Source organism: Hemicordylus capensis, chromosome 1, assembly GCF_027244095.1.
Source record: "Hemicordylus capensis ecotype Gifberg chromosome 1, rHemCap1.1.pri, whole genome shotgun sequence".
Classification (NCBI taxonomy): domain Eukaryota; kingdom Metazoa; phylum Chordata; class Lepidosauria; order Squamata; family Cordylidae; genus Hemicordylus; species Hemicordylus capensis.
In genome coordinates this window covers 387,243,095-387,266,810 of record NC_069657.1, presented here as the reverse complement: position 1 = coordinate 387,266,810, position 23,716 = coordinate 387,243,095, and the positions used below count along the sequence as shown (strand labels likewise).

Sequence of the window (23,716 nt, the reverse complement as noted above, 5' to 3'; positions counted from 1 at the left end):
CATTGTGCCTCTGAGGCTGCAGATGGCCCACAGCCACCACCCTGGTAGCCATTGATAGACCTGTCCTCCATGAATTTGTCTAAGCTCCTTTTAAAGCCATCCAAGCTAGTGGCCATTACCACATCCCATGGTAGAGAATTCCACTGACTGATTATGTGCTGTGTGAAAAAGTACTTCCTTTTGTTGGTCCTAAATTTCCTGGCCTTCAGTTTCATGGGATAACCCTTGGTTCTAGTGTTATGAGAGGGAGAAAAGCTTCTCTCTGTCCACTCTCTCCACTTCATGCATAATTTTATATACCTCTATCATGTCTCCCTGTAGTCACCTCTTTTCCAAACTAATAAGCCCCAGATGCCTCATAAGGAAAGTGCACCAGGACCCTGATCATCTTCATTGCCCTCTTCCGCACCTTTTCCAGTTCTACAATGTACTTCTTAAGATGTGGTGACCAGAACTGTATCTGTTTCTTTATATATATTTCTCATAGGCATACCCGCCACTAATCCCATGTGTGGCAGCTCTCGCAAGAGTTCGAGCAGCTGCCAGATAGCGAAGGGGATGGGTGGGAGGGAAGAAAATGGTGGCAGCAGCCGGTCAGTGGGGAAACAAAATGGCGGCGGCCAGCCAGCCAGGCGGCTGGCTGGCGGGCAGGTGGGGGAAGAGGCCAGCCATCGGGCAGGGGAAAAAACGGTGTCAGGGGAAGTAGCAGCCAGCCAGTAGCGGCCGGAGAGAATTGGGTGGGAGGGGGAGGGAGGGCAGGAGAGAATTGGGTGGGAGGGGGAGGGAGGGTATGAGAGAATTGGGTGGGAGAGAGGGGGAAGGAGGGTAGGAGAGAATTGGGTGGGAGAGAGAGGGAGGGAGGGTAGGAGAGAATTGGGTGGGAGGGATGGCAAGAGAGAATTGGGTGGGAGGGGGAGGGGGGCAAAAGAGTGGGGTGGGAGGGAGGGGAAGAGGGGCAAGAGAGTGGGGTGGGAGGGGAGGGAAGAGGGGCAAGAGAGTGGGGCAGGAGGGGGAGGGAGAATGGGACAGGAGGAAGGGGGAATAGCCGGCCACAAAGAGAGCACAGTCTAACATTTCAATCTCTAACAATATCTGGTGTATTAATCCGAATACAAGATGACACTGAATTTAAGATGAGCCCCCTTAAAAATACGAGTTATACCTTTATTTAACTGAAAGGAAGGGGACTCTGAATTTAAGATGACCCCCTGATTTCTAACATCAAAGAACTTAGAAAAAAACTAGTCTTGGATTCAGGTAAATACAGAATGCTTTGAAAATAGGTTAGAAATGACCCAAAATTTTATCTATTTATTTAGGGGGCGAGTCAGCAGTTCCTGAGGGTCAGCTGATCAGATTAGCTATCTTTCTGGGCTTATAAAAGGGCTGCTGCCCTGTGGCAGTGGGCCTGCCACCGGCAGGGTTGCCACTGAAGGGGCAACACCAAAGGGGGTCACACCTTTGGGGAAGCCACTTTGGGGGGCAACGAGGGTGAGGGCCTGGTGATATTTTTTGGCTTCTGTTGTTTTTGGATCCCAAGTGTGTTGGTTTGTCTTGGGATGGGGAGACAGGGGGTGTGAACACTGACTGTGGGGTGGCTATTCCGGTGGTGGTGGGGAATAGAAGAAGTAAAATTGGCAGGTCAGCGCGTCGTTACAGGGGAAGGGAAGTCAGAAATCTATTAGCTGTTTCCCCCTCCAGCTGCCCTACCAGCTTTTTGACCTTGAAGAGCAGTTCCAACTTCCCACAGACTCTCACCTTCCTCCTCTGTAATTCCAGGTCTATGCAGAATAAATCGGAAACCAACCATGATCTGATTCTGGATGAAGGGGTAGACCTGGTATGTATTACAGAGACTTGGTTGGGAGAGGCTGGTGGCCCAGTTTGGCCCCAGCTTCTCCCTCCAGGATACTCTGTTGAGGAACAGGTGCTGGGATGTGGGCAGGGAGTTGGAGTGGCTGTGGTCTATAAGAATAACCTCTCCCTGACCAGGATCCCAGTGGAAGTGTCTGACCATATTGAATGTGTGTACTTAAGTTTTGAGACCAGGGATAGACTGGGACTTCTCTTGGTGTACCGATCACCCCACTGCCCAGTACAGTCCCTAACTGAGCTGATGGACTTGTTCTCGGGTTTGGCGTTGGAGTCTCCCAGGCTTGTGGTGCTGGGGGACTTCAATATCAACTTTGGGACCAATTTGTATGGGGCGGCTCAGGAGTTCATAATGGCCAAGACAACTATGGGCTTATCCCAAAGAGTCAGGACAGATGCACATTGCAGGTCACATACTTGATCTGGTCTTTCATTCTGATCAGGGCGTTGTTCTGTGGGTGGGGACTCCTGTGATTTCCCCATTGTCATGGATGGATCGCCATCTGGTTAAGGTTGGACTCATAGTCATATCCCACCTTCGCAGGGGCGAGAGGTCCATTAGAATGGTCCACCCGAGAAGGTTATTGGATCCAATAGGGTTCCAAGAAGCCTTGGAGGGATTTAGTGTTGGCTCTGCCAGTGATCCTGTTGATGCCCTGGTGGAGAACTGGAAAAGCAAGCTCACCAGGGCACCAGTAGACATGATTGCACTTAAGTATCCTCTCCGACCCGCTTCAAAATTGGCCCCTTGGTATATGGAAGAACTACGGGGGCTGAAGCAGCAAGGTAGATGACTGGAGTGCAAGTGGAGGAAGACTCGACTCGAATCCGACAGATTACAACATAGAGCACATTTGAAGATCTAGACTCTGGCAATATGGGCGGCAAAGAAGTTATTCTTTTCAGCCCATATTGCACCCACAAGTTCACATCCAGTGGAGTTGTTTAGGGTTGTGAGAGGGCTAGTGAGTGCCCCTCCTCCCTTGAATCAGAATTTGGAACCATCTACTACCTGCTGTGGTGTGTTTAATGATTTTTTGTGGATAAAATCTCTCATATTTGGGCCGACTTGGATTTAGACCCTGCAATTACTGCAGTGACTGAATTGGAGGTGTCCAGCAACTCCTCTTATGTGGTTAGGCTGGATCAGTTTCAGTTTGTGACTCATGAGGATGTGGACAAGCTGCTTGGAGCGATGGGGCCTACCACCTGTCCTCATGACCCTTGCCTGACGTGACTAATACTATCTGGCAGGGAGGTTGTTGTAGAACGCCTGGTAGAGATCCTAAATGCTTCTCTGAGGGAGGGCAGGATGCCTGCTTGCCTTAAGGCGGCAATTATTAGACCACTTCTGAAGAAACCTGCCTTGGATTCCTCAGAGTTATGCAACTATAGGCCTGTCTCCATCCTTCTGTGGCTGGGCAAGGTAATTGAGAAGGTGGTGGCCTCCCAACTCCAGGCAGTCTTGGATGAAACTGATTATCTAGACCCGTTTAAGATTGGCTTTTGGGTGGGCTATGGGGTGGAGACTGCCTTGGTCGACCTAATAGATGATCTCCAATTGGGAATTAACAAAGGAAGTGTGACTCTGTTGGTCCTTTTGGACCTCTCAGCGGATTTCGATACTATCGACCATAGTGTCCTTCTGGAGCATCTGAGGGGGTTGGGGGTGGGAGGCACTGCTCTGCAGTGGTTCCACTCTTATCTCTCGGGCAGATTCCATATGGTGTCCCACGGGGATATTGTTCTTCAAAAACTGAACTTCAGTATGGTGTCCCTCAGGGTTCCATATTGCCTCTGCTGTTGTTTAACATCTACACGAAACCGCTGGGAGAGATCATCAGGAGATTTGGTGCAAGGTGTTATCAGTATACTGATGACACCCAAATCTATTTTGCCATGTCAACCTCATCAGGAGAAGGCATAACCTCTCTAAATGCCTGCCTGCAGGCAGTGATGGGCTGGATGAAAGGTAACAAGCTGAGATTGAATCCAGATAAGAAGGAGGTACTTATTGTGCAGGGTCGGAACTTGGGAGATGATTTTGATTTGCCATTCTGGATGTGGTCACACTTCCCCAGAAGGAACAGGTACGAAGTCTAGGGGTGCTTCTGGACACAAAACTCTCCCTGGTGTCCCAGGTTGAGACAGTGGCCAGAGGTGTCCTTTATCAGCTTCGGCTGATATTCCAGCTGTGTCCATTTCTTGAGATAAATGGACACAGAACAGTAATATATCTCCTGGTCACCTCCAGACTTGACTACTGCAATACGCTCTATGTGGGGCTGCCTTTGTATGTAATCCGGAGACTGCACTTAGTCCAGAATGCAGCAGCCAGGTTGGTGTCTGGGTCATCTTGGAGAGACCATATCACTCTTATCTTAAAAGATCTACACTGTCAGCTGATAAATTTCCTGGCAAAGTGCAAGGTTTTGCTTATAACCTATAAAGCCCTGAACAGCTTGGGCCCTGGGTATTTAAGAGAACGTCTCCTTTGCTATGAACCACACCACCCATTGAGATCATCTGGGAGGTTCGTCTACAGTTGCCACCGGCTTGTCTGGGGGCAACTCAGGGACGAGCCTTCTCCATTGTTGCCCCGAGGCTTTGGAATGCACTTTCCAATGAAATAAGAGCCTCCCCATCTCTGACAGCTTTGAAAAGTATTTAAAGATGCACCTGTTCACCCAGGCTTTTAATTAATATTGTTTTAATGGGTTTTAATGTTGTAACCTGGTTTTCACGGTTTTTAAATTGTTCTGATTGTTCAATTGCTGTTTTATGATATTTTAATTGTTAATTACTGTTGTTTTACACTGTTTTATAATTTCTGTGTTAATTGTTAACTGATTTTAATGGTTTGGTTTTAATATAAAGCACTCTCAGCCTTTCTGGAAGGGTGGTATAAAAATTGTAAAAATAAAATATAAATAAATAAATGAATATTTGCATACCAAATCATCTCTTCTTGGGCTTGGTATTGATTATCTGACAGGAGAAAAATGCTTCTAGTATCTTCCTTTTCCTCTTTATATAACTGAATCAAGAAGCTACATTTCAAAATCAAATTCCTGGTGGTTGTTTCTGTAAACCAAGGATCTAAAGAGAGCATTCCTGAAGCATTGGTGGTCTCAATTTTATACCACGTACCTACACTTTCTTTTGCATGAAGCATTTTTCTAACAATTGTTTCCTTTCTTGTTTAAATAGTTGTAGAGTCCCAATCTGGATTGTGACTGTGGCAGAGGATTGTGGACTGTAGGAGACAAACACCTTTGCCCCCTACAGTCCAGTCTAGATTGATTCCCTCCATGGTTTCTACTTGCTCCAGAAGGGAAGCTCCAATGCCAATGTGAGCTCTTTACCCAAGGAAAATGGCAGCTATGGGGATAGCCTGATCTGGGTAAGGAGCAAAGGCTTCAAACTTCCACCCCACAGTTGTGGTCTGGACTAGGGATGTGCACTAATCATTCAATGCCGAACCAGTTTGCCTTGAACCCGGCTGGTTCAGCAGCTCAATCATGAACCGAACTGGAGGTGGTTTATTCTGCAATTGAATCAAACCGAATCAAGCCCAGTTCGGGCAGACAGGTTTGGCATCGAAAGGCTGGTTGGGGTGGGACAGCGAGATAAGTAGTTTAAAATTCTCGCGCTGCCACTTGCCCCCCAGTACAGCCCAAGCACATAGCAATCCCTCTTTAGCAAGCTGCCTGCGCAGCAGTGGTGGAGTTCTGGCCTCCACAGATGTGTAAGGCTTCAATTGGCCACCAGATGGCAGTCTTGCGCAAGATCATTGGGGGAAATAAGAACAAAAAAGTGAAACACTCTCCCTGTCTAAAAAACTTATTAAAATCGATCCGAGTGATATATTGGTTTCAAATTTAATACACAGAGTCCTGCTATTCTGCGCTACAACTATGCATGGTTTCAGAGCCCTTCCCAACTTACAAATATTTTATAACTTTGCATTGACCTCTGTTTAAAAAACAACAACCCTGTAGCTGGCTATAGAGACACCTGGCAACCTTGAGCAAAACCCATGGCAAATTACTTAAATATCTATATCTATATGAGTCAGGATTTTCAGGAAGGAAGAATTTTAAAAATTAAAGAAGAAAATAATAGAAATAAATGAATGGAAGTTGACTCCCGGGCACAGGAAACAAGTCTGCCCAGAGTGCTACCTTGTTAGCAGATACTCGGCAAAGCCACATCTCCATTGCATCTTGATCCACTTTATTTGTGAGGTCTCTCCACACATCAGAACCATACAGAATGACAGAATATACCCGGAAAACTTTTAAGAAAGTGCAACTATTTCTTGACACAGATTCTCTGCATTATTGTAAAGATAATGCTAATTGTAAAGAGAAAAGCTGAGTAATTCTCCTTGCTATATGAATGGTACCTTGCTGTCTCCATACTGAATTTGGGCTAAATCTGTTCTTGTATGAATGCACCCCAAACCTCAGTGTGTAAAAGTGCTATAAAAGTCCTGAGAGGAAAAACTAGTCCCCCTCTCTCAGGCCCCCTGGAACATTTGTTCCATCTTGTTCAATTGTAGCTATGCCCCCAGTTACAATTCAGAATTGTTAGAAAGATTACTAAGTTTATGCATATGAACCTCTTGAGAATATTCAAAGTGCATTCTGAGTATTTTTATACCTGTTGACAAAATTGTGGCTCCTTCGAAGTTGAATAAATATTTGGTGGTCCAAATTTTGTGGACAAAGCCCACTTCATCATTTGCAAGAAGTGGTCACCTAACTAAGTACACCCTGAGAACAGAGAGAAGAAAAGAAACTTAAATGTGAAGCAAAAAGGATGAGCAAGGAAGGAGACTGCATTAAAAATATAACACACATACAGCTGTCGCCTTACTTTCAGCCTCAACTGGAAAGTATGTTTTATTTGCTTGATTTCTTACAAGCCTCTATAAGTTCACTTGACTGTACTCTTGTCATTGAAGTCAATAACCACAGGCCATCATTCTGATCCAGTGTGGCACATACGGAGTAGGCCTTGGAGAAGTTCACTGTCCCATAATGCTATGTATGATGTCACATTTCTGGCTTGGACAATTATTAAGACGTGGAATATTTGTAATTTCTACTCCCTTCATGAGTGTCCTTTCTCTCTTTGACATTCCTCCATTTTCAGTTTTGGATAAGGCTTGATACCTCTTCTTGCTGGGCTTGCATATGCCTTTCTCCGCTGCTGACTACAGTTCCTTTAGTGCTACTTTATCCTGTGGATTTCACCCTTAATGAAATCCACAAGCAGCATCCTTTTCCTCTTCCCTATAATTTTAGCCAATTTGTGCCCCCTACCCCAAATCTTCTAAGGGAGCCATCAGAAAAGGCAAGGAGAGCAGGCTTCTTCTGGGCAGTCTATAATTTGAACACTGCTTCACAGCAATCCCTTTTATTTTTCTTTCCTACATACCTGCTTATACAAAAGGTCAGTTTGAGACAGCAAAACTAGGATTTCTCCCAGTACTATATTAATGTACAGGTTCCCAAGAGACTAGAAATCACCACCTTCACTTTACAGATGGTACAATATCAGCTCAGATGCCCTGGCACTAAATATTTGGGTATATTTAGTTGCTTCACTAGCAATTTTGCTGGAACATCCCCCAACACAGTATCATGGCCCGAGATGTGCTGACACCACAGCTGATATGCCTCATTCTTTTAAGCACTTATTTGCTGGCATGACAAATTTTTAGTGCAAAGCTGTAAAAGAGCCATTCATAGATGACTAACTGTGACGTAGCCCCATAAGCACTGGTGGAATTTCACCAATTTCAGTGATCTGCAGTTCACCCTTTAAATTATGTGCTGAAACCCACATAGTAAAACAAGGCCAAAAATAATGATAGAACCAAAAGGCTAGATTTCAAGGATGAAACATTCTATGCCCATTTTTCACAGTTGCCTTCACCTATACATACACATAGCCAGCTGCCAAATTGATGTGACAGAACGTTAAAAGGATTACAGTATAAATTAGAATCCAGCAATTGTGAATTAGTAGTGACTGTTAACATGAATTAAAGCAAAGCAAATCCTGTATGTGGAGTTTTGAATATGAATCTGTATTTCATTCTTACGTAAAATGTTTTGCATTTCCCCCTAAAAAGCACTGATTAAAGGTGACTAACAAGTGAGGACCTTATAGTCAAAACTTATGGGACAAGCAAGATTTTTGCATCTTTTTTGAGTAGTGGAAAGAAACCCTGTGGATAACTCAGTCTGACTTGATTTCCATCATTATAGGTCCCTTTCACCTTCTGTAGCGTTGTGTGTACTTGCCTGTAATGTGATCCTGTCAGGGGTGTAGTTATAATTGAGTGAATGGGTTAAAAAAACCCGGGGTCCCAGCTCCTGAGGGCCCCCAGCTCCACCCCTCCCTACTTTCTTCATTATATCCTTCACTCCGAGGGGCCGCGGGGAAGAGGGGCGAACACGGACCTCGTCTTCCCTAGCTACACCCCGGATCCTGTATTTGGAGTGTGGGTGAATATTCTGGTACTGTCTTTCTGGTCCTGTTGCACCTATCATGGTGTTGGTACCAACTGGTACAGCATCATAGCATGGGGATATTGCTCCTATGCAGCTGGCCAAATGTGTGAAAGAGGACATAAGTTTTGTCTACTGGTTGTCTGAATCCAACCACAAGGGCAAAATAAAGTAAACAAACTCATTAGCTGAATATGTCAATTGAATTAATCTGAAATGGCAGTCTTCCATGTGCCAGGATCTCTGGGAAATATAGTTCTCATTTGTGATAGCATCAAAGTAAAAGCAGTCCTGGGACATGCAGTTTCCAGGGCATGTGATAGCAACACTAAGTACACCGGTGCTCTGAAAAACTGGGAATTTGGGGTGCTGCCATTTCAGCATCACAGCAAGGCCTTGAGCAAGGACTTTCCCTTGATCACTAGGTAAATGGGAGAGGGGCAGTTCTGGTGGCAGGGATCTGAAGGCAAAAGCAACCTCATTTGGTGGGCATTCAGGGATCCAGGAAGAGAGGAATGTAAGCCTTGCAGGGATGCCTTCCCATCACTGCTGCCGCCGCTGGCTTCTCTGAAGAGGTTTGGGAGCAAGGGAGAGTGGGCAGGGCTCAGGGGCTTGTGGGGATGGGGGCAATTTTGCACTCTCAGTTGCACTCCCAGTGTCGTTGGGGATGCAATGGAGTTTGAATTTCAGAATGGACTTGGGAGGAAAATACATTTTCCATCGTGGGGGTAGGGGGTGGTTGTTCGGGGGTGGGTGGGATAGATTGTTCTAGCTCATCCTATTCCATACTAAAGCAGAGGTAATCTGTCTACCATTGCCCTTGCTACCAATATAGCTATTTGTAGGAAGACAGCAGGCTGCTAGAACACTGTTCTGCCCAAATGGTTCACAGTTACCACTGGCCTGGTGCCAAGTTAATAACCCCATGTCCCTGCTGCTAATCCATGACACCCTCTGGTATGGGACTCTGCAGATCACAGTGAAATGTGTTTGATAAGCAAGCTTTGCACCTCTCTATGCAAGGGCATTCTCGAGAAACAATCAGAAGAGGCAATACAATAATGAGCATTTCTACAGCTCCAATAACAGGAATGGCTGTACCAAAATTTGCAAAACAACCAGTCTATTCATATCAAGAAATGGGAAGACTCCCAAGTGATTCTACCCACATGGCAAGATCTGCCAGGGAAGGGAACTTCACCATGTGCCGATGCCGATGGAGCCATCGAGTGTCATGCATGTGGGACAAGGCTGCCTTAGCGGTTGCCCCAAGGTTACTACATTTCTCTTCTTGGGAGATCACTGCCCTCACCTCTCTTCTGGCCTACTGCATGCAACTAAAGACTATTTAGGAGAGCCATTTCAATGGTGTTTTCACACTTTAAAAATTGATCTCATGTGTTTTTGGATTAATGTTGTATTAGATTTTTGCTGCTTTGATGGTTTTTAAACTACATTGATGCTTATAGTGAAAGGTGGCCTACAAATATAAACAAGCAGTTCTAAGTAGAACTGATTGAGCCTACTTTCTGTTGTTTTTAATATGGTGACTCTTTCCTGGGGCCACCTTCCATGTTCTGTAAATTAGGTTTGTATCTGACTGAGCACATAGCTACAAAGCACATGATTACACTCTGTACTGAGTGGCCACCATCATGAAACATGGACTAGGGAAAATATAGCCCCACTGCGGGACTCCCTAATATGTACTGTGAATATGGTTTCTATTGGACTGTCAGTGCAAAAGCTATCGGGGGAACACAAAGAAACATGGACATGGTGATTTTATAAGCCTCCTTTCTTATAGACTGTAGGCGGAAAATAAGAACAAACAAACAAACAAGTAAGCCGGCAAGCCGTGGGGAGCCAGTCCCCAACCCACATGGTGAGGAGAATTTTACATATCCCCCTTGTCCTGTTATGCTCAGTACATACAAATATTAGAAAAGCCTTACTGAATCAAGCCCAAAGCCCATTCAGTCCAGCATTGTGCCTCATGTAGTTGCCAAGCAGGGCGTCTGGGAAACCCACAAATGGAGAAAGGAGGAAACAGGCCCTCCCACTGGTGTTCCCTAGGACCTGCAGTTCAGTGGCATTGCCCCCTTCCCCGCAACAACACAATGGCTAGTAGCCATTGATAACCCTATCCTTCTAGCATTTCTCGAATCCCCTTTTAAAACTATCTAGAATATGGTAAAATTCCTTTTGGCGCATGAGTAGATGCTGCAGTTGACTGACTTCTGTTGTGGTTGGATGTGCGCTGTGGTAATTTACCACAAGATAAGTGGTCATCCAGTAGGGGGATTTAAATATAAAGGCCTTAGACCCAGTGGCCTCTTAGAGCTGGAAAGCTACCGGTGAGGCTTCAAGGATAGGTAGAAAGATGGCCTAGGTTGTGTCCTTACAATCACTTCGTTATACCATACCACTTTATTATTAATCAAAGCAGCTTTAAATATAAGAAAAAATAATTTAAGGTTAAATAGATCAGCTATGCCTGAAAGCTAGTGAAGGAGAGAGACCTCTTATGGACAAGCTTAGTTATGCACCCTGAAACAGAAGTGCTGCCCACATCTGCACATCCTAGATTGTAATTGGCTTAGAAATGAGTCCAAGGTGTGCCCTCTGCCTTGCTCTATTCTACTGACTAATTTTCCTGTTATTGTTGGGCTAGCACATTCTCACCATACAACGATTCAGCCATTTAGCATAGTGCAGTGGACAGAGCATTGACCTGAGACCGCAGAGAATTCAAATTCTTGCTCAGTCATAAAGCTTAGTGGGGGGCTTAGACCAGTCACTATATCTCTGGCTAACCTACCCCAGAGAGTTGTTGTGAGCATTAAAGGGGAAATGACCACTACTCTGAGCTCAGGAACATCGATTAAATACTTGACAAAAGGAATGGCTAGCCAGTACGAATGGCTGCAAACTCACAACAGAGTCCCTCCAACAGTTATGTAATGCCTGGGAAGTAGGCTAGAGATAAAGCCACTGTGCTTGCTACTGTGCTCTCTTTCCTTGCCCTAAGGTCACCATGTTCCTCTGCCCATCTTGAATATGAAATATGATGTAAACTTATGAGATATTAATCACCAACCTTGCTTCTGAAGAACTGTAAGTAGAAGGAAATTGACAATAGAGTCAGCCACTGTGGGATGGGGGATGATGGGAGCTGTAGTCCAACCAGACTTGTGGGGGTCCAAGGTTTGGAACCCCTGGTGCAATGTGTGTATACACACACTCCACCACCTAATTTTTATACCCAGAAAGCAACAAAACCTGTCTGGGATGAGCTCTCTTAAAGAGGCAGCCTTAGCCTGCCTTAAGGAAGGACCAACAGGAAAGATTGACTGGAAAGAGGGAGCTGAAGCTGATCAGTCGGTCTATGGCCGCCTTTTTATGAGTAAGAGCCAGGCCTAGGAGACTGCAGGATGTGCACACAACAATGCCAAAAGCTGGGGGGGATGCAAAAAGGAAGCAGGCAAAAATGATTAAGCTGCTGCAAAATGTCTTAAACTAACAAATCTGTTTGCCAAGGACTCTTCAACTCCTGCTGCTGCGACAGCCATAGTTTCAGAGAAAGGTGGATTGAGATTAAAAGAAAGGGGTAATATATCTCAGACAAAGCACTTACAGATACAAAAGAGTCTTACAGCTGATAGATGGATTCTGTGAATTTTTGCTCATTTCAAGAGATATCAAGGAGAAAAGGCTTCAGCTGTCTGTCTCAGTTGTTGGGCTTCTCTGGTCTAGTTGCTTGTGGGCTGACAGAAAAAGACAAGTAGACGGATTGAGCAGGAGTGAACAGAACTCTCCACACAATGAATTACTCAACGAATTACTCCACACTCAATGAGTACTCAATGAATTTCCAGTTCTGGGGATTTTCTCCTCTCTTTAGTCGGGCTCCCAGTCTGTTTCCAGGCCCTATTCAAGTGCTGGTTTTAACCTTTATAACGCGAAACAGCTTGGGATCAGGTTACCTGAGAGAGCACCTTACCTCATATGTCTTGACTTGGACCTTAAGATCCTCTTCAGAGGCCCTGCTCCAAGTGCCCCTGCCAAATGAGGTGAGGCGGGTGGCTACTAGTGAGAAGACCTTTTCAGTGGTGGCACCCCGTCTATGGAAGAGCCTACCCAGTGAGGCTTGCCTGGCATTGTAGGAACCTGTGTAGGGGTTGGGGCACTTGGCTCAGTAGAGGAGAGAGTTACATGCATCCTGCCTATATGTTGTTAGGAGAACAGCCTGTTTGGGGGCTCCCAGCAGCACTCCTACATGTGATTTTGAACTACAGGCTTGTAGTTTCCATTCTGACTAGCTGAACTCGTGGGATCGCAGGCTCACCATTTGCCTATATGGGCTAACCTCCCAAGAATAAGTCGCTAAGCAAGTAGCATGGGAAGGTAACTCCGGGTCAAGCCTAACATGCGACTGAAAGGGGAACTATTCCCCATGCTCTCCTTTCTGTCCAAGCACAAATGAGGATGCTGAGCGTTTAAGTTAAGTTTAAGTTAAGGAGAAGTTATTTCTCTAAAGGAGTAGCGAAAATATGTTGGCGCAAACTAGCCTTCTAAGCTAATCACCTTCATGGGAAGAACAGATAAGACTGCAGCAGGCTCATCCCTCAAACATGTGTGTGTGTTTTGTGTGAGTGTGTGTGGTTTTTTTTTGTTAGTTACTCTAGTTTTTAATTTAGAAAGTAATTTTTAATGTTGCCTTGTTTTGCGTGTTTTTGTAGACCGCCCGGAGTCTTCAGAGTGGGCGGTATATTACAGGTTTCAAATAAATAAATAAATAAATAAGCAAGCATTACTGGTTGGCATGAAGCATGGGAAGAGCACTCATTGTGTTAAGGAAATTCTAACCTTCCACCTGGAAGGTCTTCCTGACATGAGATAAATTCTGAGGCCTCCTAGTCAATATTTTTACATACAGATTGTTTAAACCTTTTCATTTCATTGTGCTCTGGAGCACACCCACCTAGGATTGAACAGGACAAAATGTATTCTTTTGTCCATCACAGATGCCACCTTCCTCAGCAAAGAGGTCTGGTCAGCATTTGGCCCCAAGGCAGACCTCTGCCTATTTGTACCACAAACCTCATCAAGCAGTATGTCTCTTCTCCGGATTCCCCCGCTGCATGTATGTGTGTCTGGGCACCAGCTATTCCATCTGGCTGTGCCTTGGCCCTCGTTCCTGTCCAGCTTTCAACCTCCTGTTTGGTCCTGTCTCCAGGCCAAATCTGTGCAACACGCTTGGCTGCATCAGGTAACTGGTCTCCTGGGATCAGACCACCTTTAGGGGATTTTCTGGCTTCCTGACTCATGAGTGGCACACGGTCTCCATTCTTGCACCCCATTTTCCTACTTGCTTCTAGATCAGGCCTGCTCAACTTCGCCCCCCCAGTGGTTTCTGAACTACAACTCACATAATCCCCAGGCACAGTAGCCAATAGCCAGAGATTATGGGAATTGTAGGCCAACATCTGCAGGACGGCCATAGTTAAGCAGCCCTGTTCTAGATAGAAGTCCCTCAGCACCTGCTAAGCAACAAGTGTCCAACACACCATCTAAAGGATACAAGTTTACTAACCAAACTCTGCTCCACACTCTTTTGCTCCCCTCTCCCCTTGCTCTCTTTTAAGTCTAAAGCTGTTTCTTAAAGGCCCGTTTCTCTGGCCAGCCATGAGTTGATTTTAATTTGGCCCTCAAGCTAAAACGCCTCTTTGTGAGCCTCAATTTAGCCTTATTAGTTTTATTAGTTTATACTGTGTTGCTTATTCATCAGTATTTCCTTTCTGTACCCCTTATCACCCTTTAATAAACCTGATTGTATTCTGACTCCAACTCTATCAGTAATTTCCAAGACCAAAGCTTTGCACAAATTTATCCTGTAATGAACGCCCCCCGCCCCCACTCTAGTTTTGTTGATTCCCCACACAAGCCCAAAATTAAAGTCAGGAGTGCATAGCCAACACTCCAGGGCAGTTTCATTAACAATATTCAGAGGCACTTCTTTGCCTGACAAATCTCAGATAATGTTGATGCAGTTGATCTGACATGGGGATATTGTGATTATTTACTGGTAAGGGGAAGTCGGAAAGCATGCGTGTGCACGCTCGAAGACAATACACATGTGCTGTAGTGATGCAAGCTATGCGCACACGCTTAACATGTATGCATACTCAACAACTCCAAAATTCAATATCCACTATGGTACAGTTCAACATTTTTGTTTAAAAATTGTCTGCTTTCCAGAAAACCTTTCTTAAATTAACTTGCCTACTGAGGGACCTCTTCGTCTCTGCCATGGCATTTCTGTATTTTGCAGGGATGTCTCCTAAGGTGTCCACTCAGGCTTGTTGGATCTCATTGCTGCAATTGTGCCATCAGACCCAACACAGGGTTGGAACGAATATGTGAAGACAATGGGACACAAACTGTCTTTCAGGATGCCTGTCGGCCATTACTGATCTTCCCATTGAGAAATACCTTATAACCCTTTGAGAACCCACAGGGTTCCCTGGAGCAGAGCATGAGTGGGGCCATTGTTCAGTTGTAGAGCACCTACTTTCCATGCAGAAAGTCCCAGATTCAATTCCTTGTATCTCCAAGTAGGGTTGGAAAAGACTTGAAGAAATCCTGGAGAGCCATTACTACTCCTAATAGACAGTGCTGAGCTAGATGGACCAAGGGTCTGACTCAGGATATGGCAGCTTCCTATGTACTTGAGAGACGGGAGTGCGGGGGTGGGGGGGTGGGGGGTGGGAGTGGGAACTCCTGGCTTTAATTTGCAAATGTAAAAGAAATGTACACATTTGACCACCAGATGGTGTAGTAACTTCAGAGATGGGAAAGCATAATATGGTTTCCAGTAGCACTAGAGGGCTGTAGTCAATTGTCTTTTAAGTACTACTACTGTTTGGTTTTTTTTAAACAAACATACAAACAAGCAAATCTTGACATTTCTAAGTTCAATGAAGCAAACCCAGCTCTCTGTCTAATATGTCCAGCTCAGCCCTGGTTGGAACAAATGTGAAGAAATGAAGTCGCTTCAGAAGACTGAAAACAGAGTAGTTATTGTAGGGCTTAGCTCTGTTTGCCAATAAACATCAAAACATACTTTGGAGCATGGAGTACTACTGTCATAGAGAACTTTTGTTCCATGTTTTTTCTGGTAGCTTTCCAGATCTAAGCCATGTTGGCATTTGAACGTAGGCAGACAGAAGCATTTCATTCAGTTCTCATTGGCCCAAAAGGCAGCACAGTGTGTTCAGTTCTGATCTGACAGCCCATCACATCAACTGTCAAAATGTTACTTCCTATCATGGAGAGTCATGATCGAGGAGCATAAGACAAATCTGAAAAGCCTGGCAAATACAACAGATTTAAATTAGTGTGGTTGTGTGTGTCCCACCCCCACCCCACCCATGGCATGCAATAGAAGTGAGGTGGAGGTAAAATGGCCACTAAATTTGAGTAACACATTTTGCATATACACAAATGAGAGCATATACACAGATCACACAGCAAGAAAAATGTGTGAGTGTGCTTGTGCTACTACTTTATTTATCACATCTGCGTGCCATTGTTCCTTCAAGGGCAGCTTACATGGGGAGTGGTTTTTATCTTGTTTTATCCTCACAACCACCCTGTGAGGTAGGCCTCCCTGTTCAAAGTCTGATACTATTTACTACACTGGCTCTCCATCACGTATTGTCCTGTCTGAAAAGGAATTGTGCACACCTTCCTGTGGCTGAGAGGCACATGTCCAAGCCTGAGTGCATGTTGCAATGAGATGCTGCTAGAGATGCTGCTTGGACAATTAGACACAGGGATTCTGAGACTAGCTGTTTATTCTTAACAGCCTGATCCGATGGGCTCATGACTCTGTAGCGGATAAGCACAGGGTCTGGTTTAAGGGCCCCTCTGCTGGTGCTGTAGGTGGTGTGACACCAGGGGCTGAGTCAGACCTCTGTTCAAGCACTTGTGCTGCACCTGTCAAGATCACTCATAGATGCTTCCGTATCCTGCTTTTCAACAAAAGTTCTCAAAGCAGTTTACGTAGAAAATTGAATAATAAATGAATAAGATGGTTCCCTGTCCCAAAAGGGTGCACAGTCTAAAGAGAAACATAAGGTAAGCACAAACAGGGCACCAACCATGGGAGGGATGCTGTGCTGGGTATAAGATAGAATGTATATTTCAAAGGCCAGTATAATGCAGATACCCCATATACCATCTATACAAAAGGAAGAATAAGTTATGCCTGATGTCGAGATGCTTTATGTGTCACAAAAGGCACAGAGTTCAATAAATTAGAAATCTTAAATGAAACAAATGAATCCACAGAACTGCCATGGTTAGACATTCCAAATAAAAATGCAATATAGTACTCAGATGTGCACATTTTGAAAGAACTGCACTGGTTGCCGATATGTTTCTGAATGAAATACAAAGTGCTGGTTATTATCTAGAAAGTTCTCAGCGGCTTGAGTCCAGGGTACTTAAGAGAGGCCTTCTCTGTCCTTAACTCTATCACCTATTAAGATCGCCTGAAGAGATCTGGTTACGGCTGCCACTGACTCGTTTGGTGGCGACCCAGGACCGGGCCTTCTCTGTGGCTGCCCTAGAGTTTTGGAATATGCTCCCTGCTGAAATAAGAGCATCTCTTTCTCTGTTTGTTTTTAGGAGGACCCTTAAGACGTACCTGTTTTCCCAGGCTTTTAATTGAAATTTTAATGGTTTTTACTCATTGAGATTTTTTTTAACCTGTTTTATGAATTGTAACTATTTTATATTGTTTTTATATTTGTTATGCTTTAACTTGTACATTGCCTGGAGATTTCTATATCAGGTGGTATAGAAATATGATAAATAAATTAAATAAATGTATACAGCCCTCATCCCCAACTCTGACAGTGAGCACAAGGTGCAAAAAGAAACCAGAGAGGCAGAAATTGAGAGGTACTCTATTATAACACAACAGAAAATGTTGTTATAATGGGGAACTGCAACTATTCTCTAATCGACTAGGCCTGCAAGCCTATCTATATTGATCAGTGAGTAAGCTTCATTGCGTACAGTGGGATTTACTTGAGTAAAGATGTATAGATTTACTCTGCAGGTAAATACAAATTTGGGTAGTGAACAATAGGCAATTTATAGATAGAATAAAGCATTGTGCCTTAGAAGAGTTGATTATGGAACCAACAAAAGGAAAGAACACTTGTGATCTAATTGTATGGGGTGCCCATTGTCTGCTTCCAGAGGTTAAGTAGTTCTGAACTGCTTAAAAATAGTGGCCACAATGCTGTCAAAATCAACATATATGAGAGTGGGAAACTGTCCAGAAAATTTAGCACAATTGTATTAATTTTCCATAGGGGGAATTTCACAAAAATTAGAGAAGTTGTTAAAAGGAAGTTGCAATTTAGTTCCTGCTTGATCCCTTTGGAAAGACAGGAAGTTATTTAAAACCAGCTTACCAAAGGCTCAAATAAACTCTATACAGAACAGAAAATATACAAACAGGTACAAAAGTATGCTGGTGTGCTAAAACAACAGAGGCAAGGGGACTATAAGAGCAAAGAAGATTAAAAAGTAGGGGGAAAGTATAATCTCTGTCAAATAAATGTACATTTACAAGCAAAGAAAGATGGAGTTTTATGGTATTATTTCTGGCTATTTAGAGAATGAATGCAAACAAACTCAGTTAGCATTACGCTCTCATTTTTCCTTGATAAAATATGTCTCTTGCTGACCCATTTGTTTTCAATGCAAAACATGAAAATGGTCTCTGAAATGTACTAACAGCAAGTAAGGGGTGAAACCTGACAGAGAGAAGCCTATGTGATTTAGGTGGTTCATCAGGAGCTTGGGTTATTTAATTTCCCTGGAAATCCTTTACCCATATTTCTGTCTGGATGCTCTACTGGCATGACCCTGAACAGTTGGAGAGATTTCAATTCCTCAAACAAGGGGTATCCAGAAAATTTTCCCTAGTTGTAGGGTCCCCCCACCCCTTATTGTTCCATTGATTTTGGATGCTTTTTATCCTAGAAGAGCTATCCCCCAGCTGCTAAGAGAAAATGAAAGAGTGACGTGTGCTCTATATCATAATCAAATCCATATTATTGCAACTGTTATGAGAACACTTGGACCTCTCTATTGTGCAAATAAGGGATTTTAATCTACTGTTGTCACCATTGGTATACTGTATTTGGTATGAATTTGCCTAAGCTTGGTACACTTTGAAATAATCAGGTAGTCTATTAGTAAGCTAGATCTGCTCTTATGTTGTAACTCCAGCTTCTAGGGTATGTTTTTGTTTGAGCCATTGAGCCTTGAATACAAGATGGCTTACATATCACGTGTGGCTCACACATGACAACCCATTCACAAGAGTGGACTAAAACACTGATATTCAGCCATTGATGACCCAAAGAGGATGGATTTCCCCTGACTGTACTGAAAGAATCAGATTTTTAAAGGCTTCAGTACACTGCAAGTTATTTTTTAATCCCAGACATAAATTGGGCTAGGTTCCAATTGGGAGGGAAAAACCCAAATCATGTATGAAATGCTCTGAAATATCGCACGGTCTGAGGGGTAAATCTGGCCAATATGTGAAAGCACTCCCACCATCCCAAAGCAAAGCTGCTGTCTGAAAAGGCTCCAAGTGTCTATTTTAACACCAGAATTTGGGAGAATCTTGAACCTCCACAGCAATTTATCAGAGAGAGGCTGTTCTTTTGACAGCCCTGACCTGACTTGGTCCAGCAACAATGAATGTCAAACCAACCACTTTTGTGTAACTGGCTGTTGCATTTCTTCATGACATACATTTAAAGTGCAACTTATTTGCATAAAATTTCCATATTCTCAATTTTGAAAGGCCTTAAGGAATCTGGACTATGATCTGAGCTTGCCAACTTACTACTCATTTCCTGTACCTACCACTTCTATTCTTTTATTTGCAAATATAGTACTAAAGATGTACTAATACCACTACTACTACTGAACAAATTCTGATTCTTTCTGAAAGTGATATCGACTATGTGGTATGCCAAATGTTGCATAATAAAAGTGTATGCATAAAAATATGTTTGATCTTTGCCTCTGGTAGTTGACATGGATATTTTATACAAAATAGTCTGGTGTAAGTTGGAAACCAGTTTCTTTATGATAATATTAATATTCTTTTGAAATTTTGCAGATTTGTTTGAGTAACTTTTTATTAATAAATCCAGTGGCTGACATTATTAGGAAAATTACTCAAAGTAGTCCCATTGAAATTAAAAGGACAAGTTAGGGGTTGCAAATAAGGGGACTACTTTGAGTAATTTTCATCATAGTGTCAACCAATGTTATTTAAATTCCCAGGTTACTGCTAAGATTCATGGGAGTGCCTCTTTAGTTAAGGCAAATGGGGGGGGGGAAGGTTCCACCATTATAAACCTCATAATTTTATCGTTATAAATATGTTGAGCCAATAACTTGAAACCTGGTGTGTGTGATCTACTTGATGAGGTCTACAAATGTGCCTAATTTCAACGATAAAAACTGGTAAAAATTGCCATAGCTACAGCAAATTAAATAGTGTTGAAATGTGACACTTTGGTTTTTTCTCTCCAGTCTTGAGAACGGTGTAGCATAAATTTCTTTCAAATATTGGTGAAAATGACTGATGTACTCTGTCAGGCTTGTCTAGGAGGAGTACCCTTTAGTGGTTTGGTGGAGCAGTGGTTCAAAAGTTATTAAGGTTTTCCTGCCCCATTGAAGCCTATGGGAACACAAACACAAACATCACACAGTACCAACACACATAAATGCACAAATACAACACAAACACATCCATGCAACACAAATGCACAACTAACCAACACACAAATGTATACTCAACGCACAAAACCACACAAAAATGTGCACATTATTATTATTATTATTATTACACACACTACGCAAGCACATGCAACAGACTCCACACAAACACACAAATGCATGCCATGCACAAATAGGCAACACACACAGCATACACATGCAACACACACACAAATACCACACATAAATCACACACACTCAACACACATGAACAAACACACACAACACAAATACATAAATGCATGCAACACAAATGCACAAAATGCAAACACAACACAATTACACAAACACATGCAAATTCACAAATACAATACAAATACACAAACACATAAATGCACATGCAATGCAAATGCAGAATCATATGCTCAACTCACAGACACACACGTGCACCACACAAACACATGCAACAGACTCCACACGTGCACAAGCGCAAAAATGGATGCAACACAAACACACAAATGCACACTATGCACAAAATAATGCCATGCACAAATGTGCAACATACACAAATTGCCACACGTGCCACACACAAACACGCAACACACATGCACACAAATGCACAATTCCATGCAATAAAAATGCACACAATACAAATGCACAAACAACACAAATACACCAAAACATGAAAATGCACAAATGCACAAACACACCCACAAATACAAATACACAGTGCAAATGGAAAAATACATGCTCAACACACACACACGACACAAACATGCATGCACCACACAAACGCATGCAACACAGAATCTACACAGACACACACCACACAAACAGAAGCATGCCACACACAGAGCCACAATAACAGATTCCTGCCATACACACAACCACACAGACACATGCCACATAAACAAAAAACAAAGAAACAAATACATGCACATGTAACACATGAGTTTAGAAGGGCCCAGATATTGAATTAGCAAGAGCATTAAAGGTAAAACAATATAAGCATAACATATAAGTATATTTAAGCAAATATGCATTTAACAGAAACATTTAACAACATATTCTTACACACGTCTTTTACACACACACCCTTTTGTCTTTAAAAAGTCCATTTTCTTAAACTGATCCAAACAGCTTTGCAATGAAGCAGAACAAATAAAAGCTATTGTCCTACTTGAACTCCTTGATCCAGTTCTGATCGTTCAAGCACTTTACTTTCAGCTTTCCAAGGAGGCCCATAAGAAAAACTCAAGAATTACAATGCCCTGTAATTAAATAATACATAAACATAATAATTGCAAAAGAAAACAAATCCCACCTACACTTATTAAATACACATCTGCTCGCCTGAGCAAGGGATTAAGGCTGGTTCAACCTCTGTTTCATTCATCAGACAGACAGATACCCATTATTTTATTTTATTTATTTGATTGATTGATTTCTATACTGCCCTTCCAAAAATGGCTCAGGGCGGTTTACACAGAGAAATAATAAATAAATAAGATGGATCCCTGTCCCCAAAAGGCTCACAATCTAAAAAGGAACATACCGTCACTGCGCTGGGGGTAGACAGGGCCAGTTACGCTCCCCCCTGCCAAAGAGAACCACCAGGTTAAAAGGTGCCTCTTTGCCAAGTTAGCAGGGGCTCACAGCAGAGTTAGAGTCTCCCTGACCACACCCACTAACACAAGCAGGAAATGAAAGCATGTCCTCTCTCCTGCTGGTCTTGTGGTAGCAAACATGAATTGTCCTCTCTGCTAAACAGGGTCTAGGCTGGTTTGCATTTGAATGGGAGATTACATGTATGAGCACTGTAAGGTATCCCCCTTAGGGAATAGGGCCGCTCTGGGAAGAGGATCTGCATGCCTGCATGCAGAAGGTTCCAAGTTCCTCCTTGGCATCACCAGACAGGGCCAAGAGAGACTCTTGCCTGCAACCCTGGAGCAGCCGCTGCCAGTCTGGCTAGACAGTACTGAGCTAGATGGACCTATTATGGTCTGGCTTGGTTTGAGGCAGCTTCCTATGTTCCATTGCTCCTCTGCAACCATGCTACCTCTGTACCTGTGGGTAGCATTTAGCCACCATGACTAGTAGCCATTGGCAGACTTATTTTCCATGAAAGTCCACACATAGGTACAGTGTGAATGCCAGCGACATCGATTTTGTTCACTTATTATTTATTTATTTCACACATTTTTATACCGCCCCAAATGCAAGTTCTCTGGGCGGTTTACAAGAAGACAATAAACAACCAATAAAAAGATTAATAGCATGTATGGGCCCATGTGGAGTGCCACACAAGGGGAAGACCCCTATGGGAGCTGCTTTCCGTTTCACAGCCTCAGTGACAAGGTGGCATGCAACCCAAAGAGGTGACTAAGGGGAGACATGGTCAAGGTGTATAAAGTCAGGCATGGCGTGGAGAGGGAGGACAGAGATAAATTTTTCTCCCTCTCTCACAACACTAGAACCAGGGGCCATCCCTTGAAATTGAAGGTCAGGAAATTTTGGGCTGACACAAGCAAGTACTTCTTCACACAGTGCATAATTAATCTATGGAATTCTTTGCCATGGGATAGGATGATGGCCACCAGCTTGGATGGCTTTAAAAGGGGATTAGGCAAACTCATGGAGGACAGGTCTATCCATGGCTACTAGTCTGGTGACTATAGGCCACCTCCAGCCTCAAGGTGCCTCTAAAGACCAGTTTCAGGGGAGCAACAGCAGGAGAAAGGGCATGCCCTCACCTTTTGCCTGTGGGCTTCCCAGAGGGATCTGGAGGGTCACTGTGTGAAACAGGATGCTGGACTAGATAGGCCTTGGGCCTGATTGTTCTGGTTCATAAGCATGTGATCCTGGTTCCTTGCAGTGAAACTAATGTGAAAGTGAACACATTTTTGAGATGCCTGCACTCTGGAAATGCTGCAATCCCTTCAGGCAACATATTCAGATGGTGAGGTAAGGTGAGGCTTCTCTCCAACTGGGACAGGGATCCTAACTAGAGGAGGGAAACAAGAAAGCTTCTCACCTCAGGCAGCAATACTGCTTAGTGGGGGAGGCTGGGACAGGTTTTCCAGGATGTTCCATTCCTTGCCATTCTTTTTGGATTCCATCTTGGGATCAAAGCCAACACCAGGCCTCCAGGGTGACCATGGTGACTCTTCATTCAGGCTCTATTTTTTTTTTTATCATCTGAGACAAACAGGTTAGTCTCCAAGAGCAGGTTTAGAGCTCACACAAGCCTCCACTGAAATGCCCCTGCTGCTAAAGGACAGTCATGCAGCAGATGATATGCTGACTTTTCCAGCGCTTTGCCTGAAGCCCACCTCCAATGCCACCAGTCTGTGGTGGTGTACAGTATGTGTGTGTCTGAACAATCTTGCGCACTATCTCCAGGAAGTCCCAATTGATGTTGCTGTCGTTGGCTAATTGGCTCTTCCCCCTTGCACATGCACAGTTTTTTGTGCTTCAGTCTCTGTATGCACCAT

The 23,716-nt window shown here is 43.6% G+C and overlaps 1 protein-coding gene across 1 annotated transcript in view; it reads right to left on the bottom strand.

Moving 5' to 3' along the window:
• Positions 1-21,493, bottom strand: part of C1H1orf100 (chromosome 1 C1orf100 homolog) — a 44,680-nt gene extending 23,187 nt beyond the window's left edge. Inside the window, exon 1 of the mRNA XM_053301966.1 lies at positions 21,403-21,493. Within this exon, the coding sequence (XP_053157941.1) occupies positions 21,403-21,467 (65 nt within the window). The 5' untranslated portion in view covers positions 21,468-21,493. The remainder of the gene's footprint in view (positions 1-21,402) is intronic.
• Positions 21,494-23,716: the final 2,223 nt, after the last annotated feature.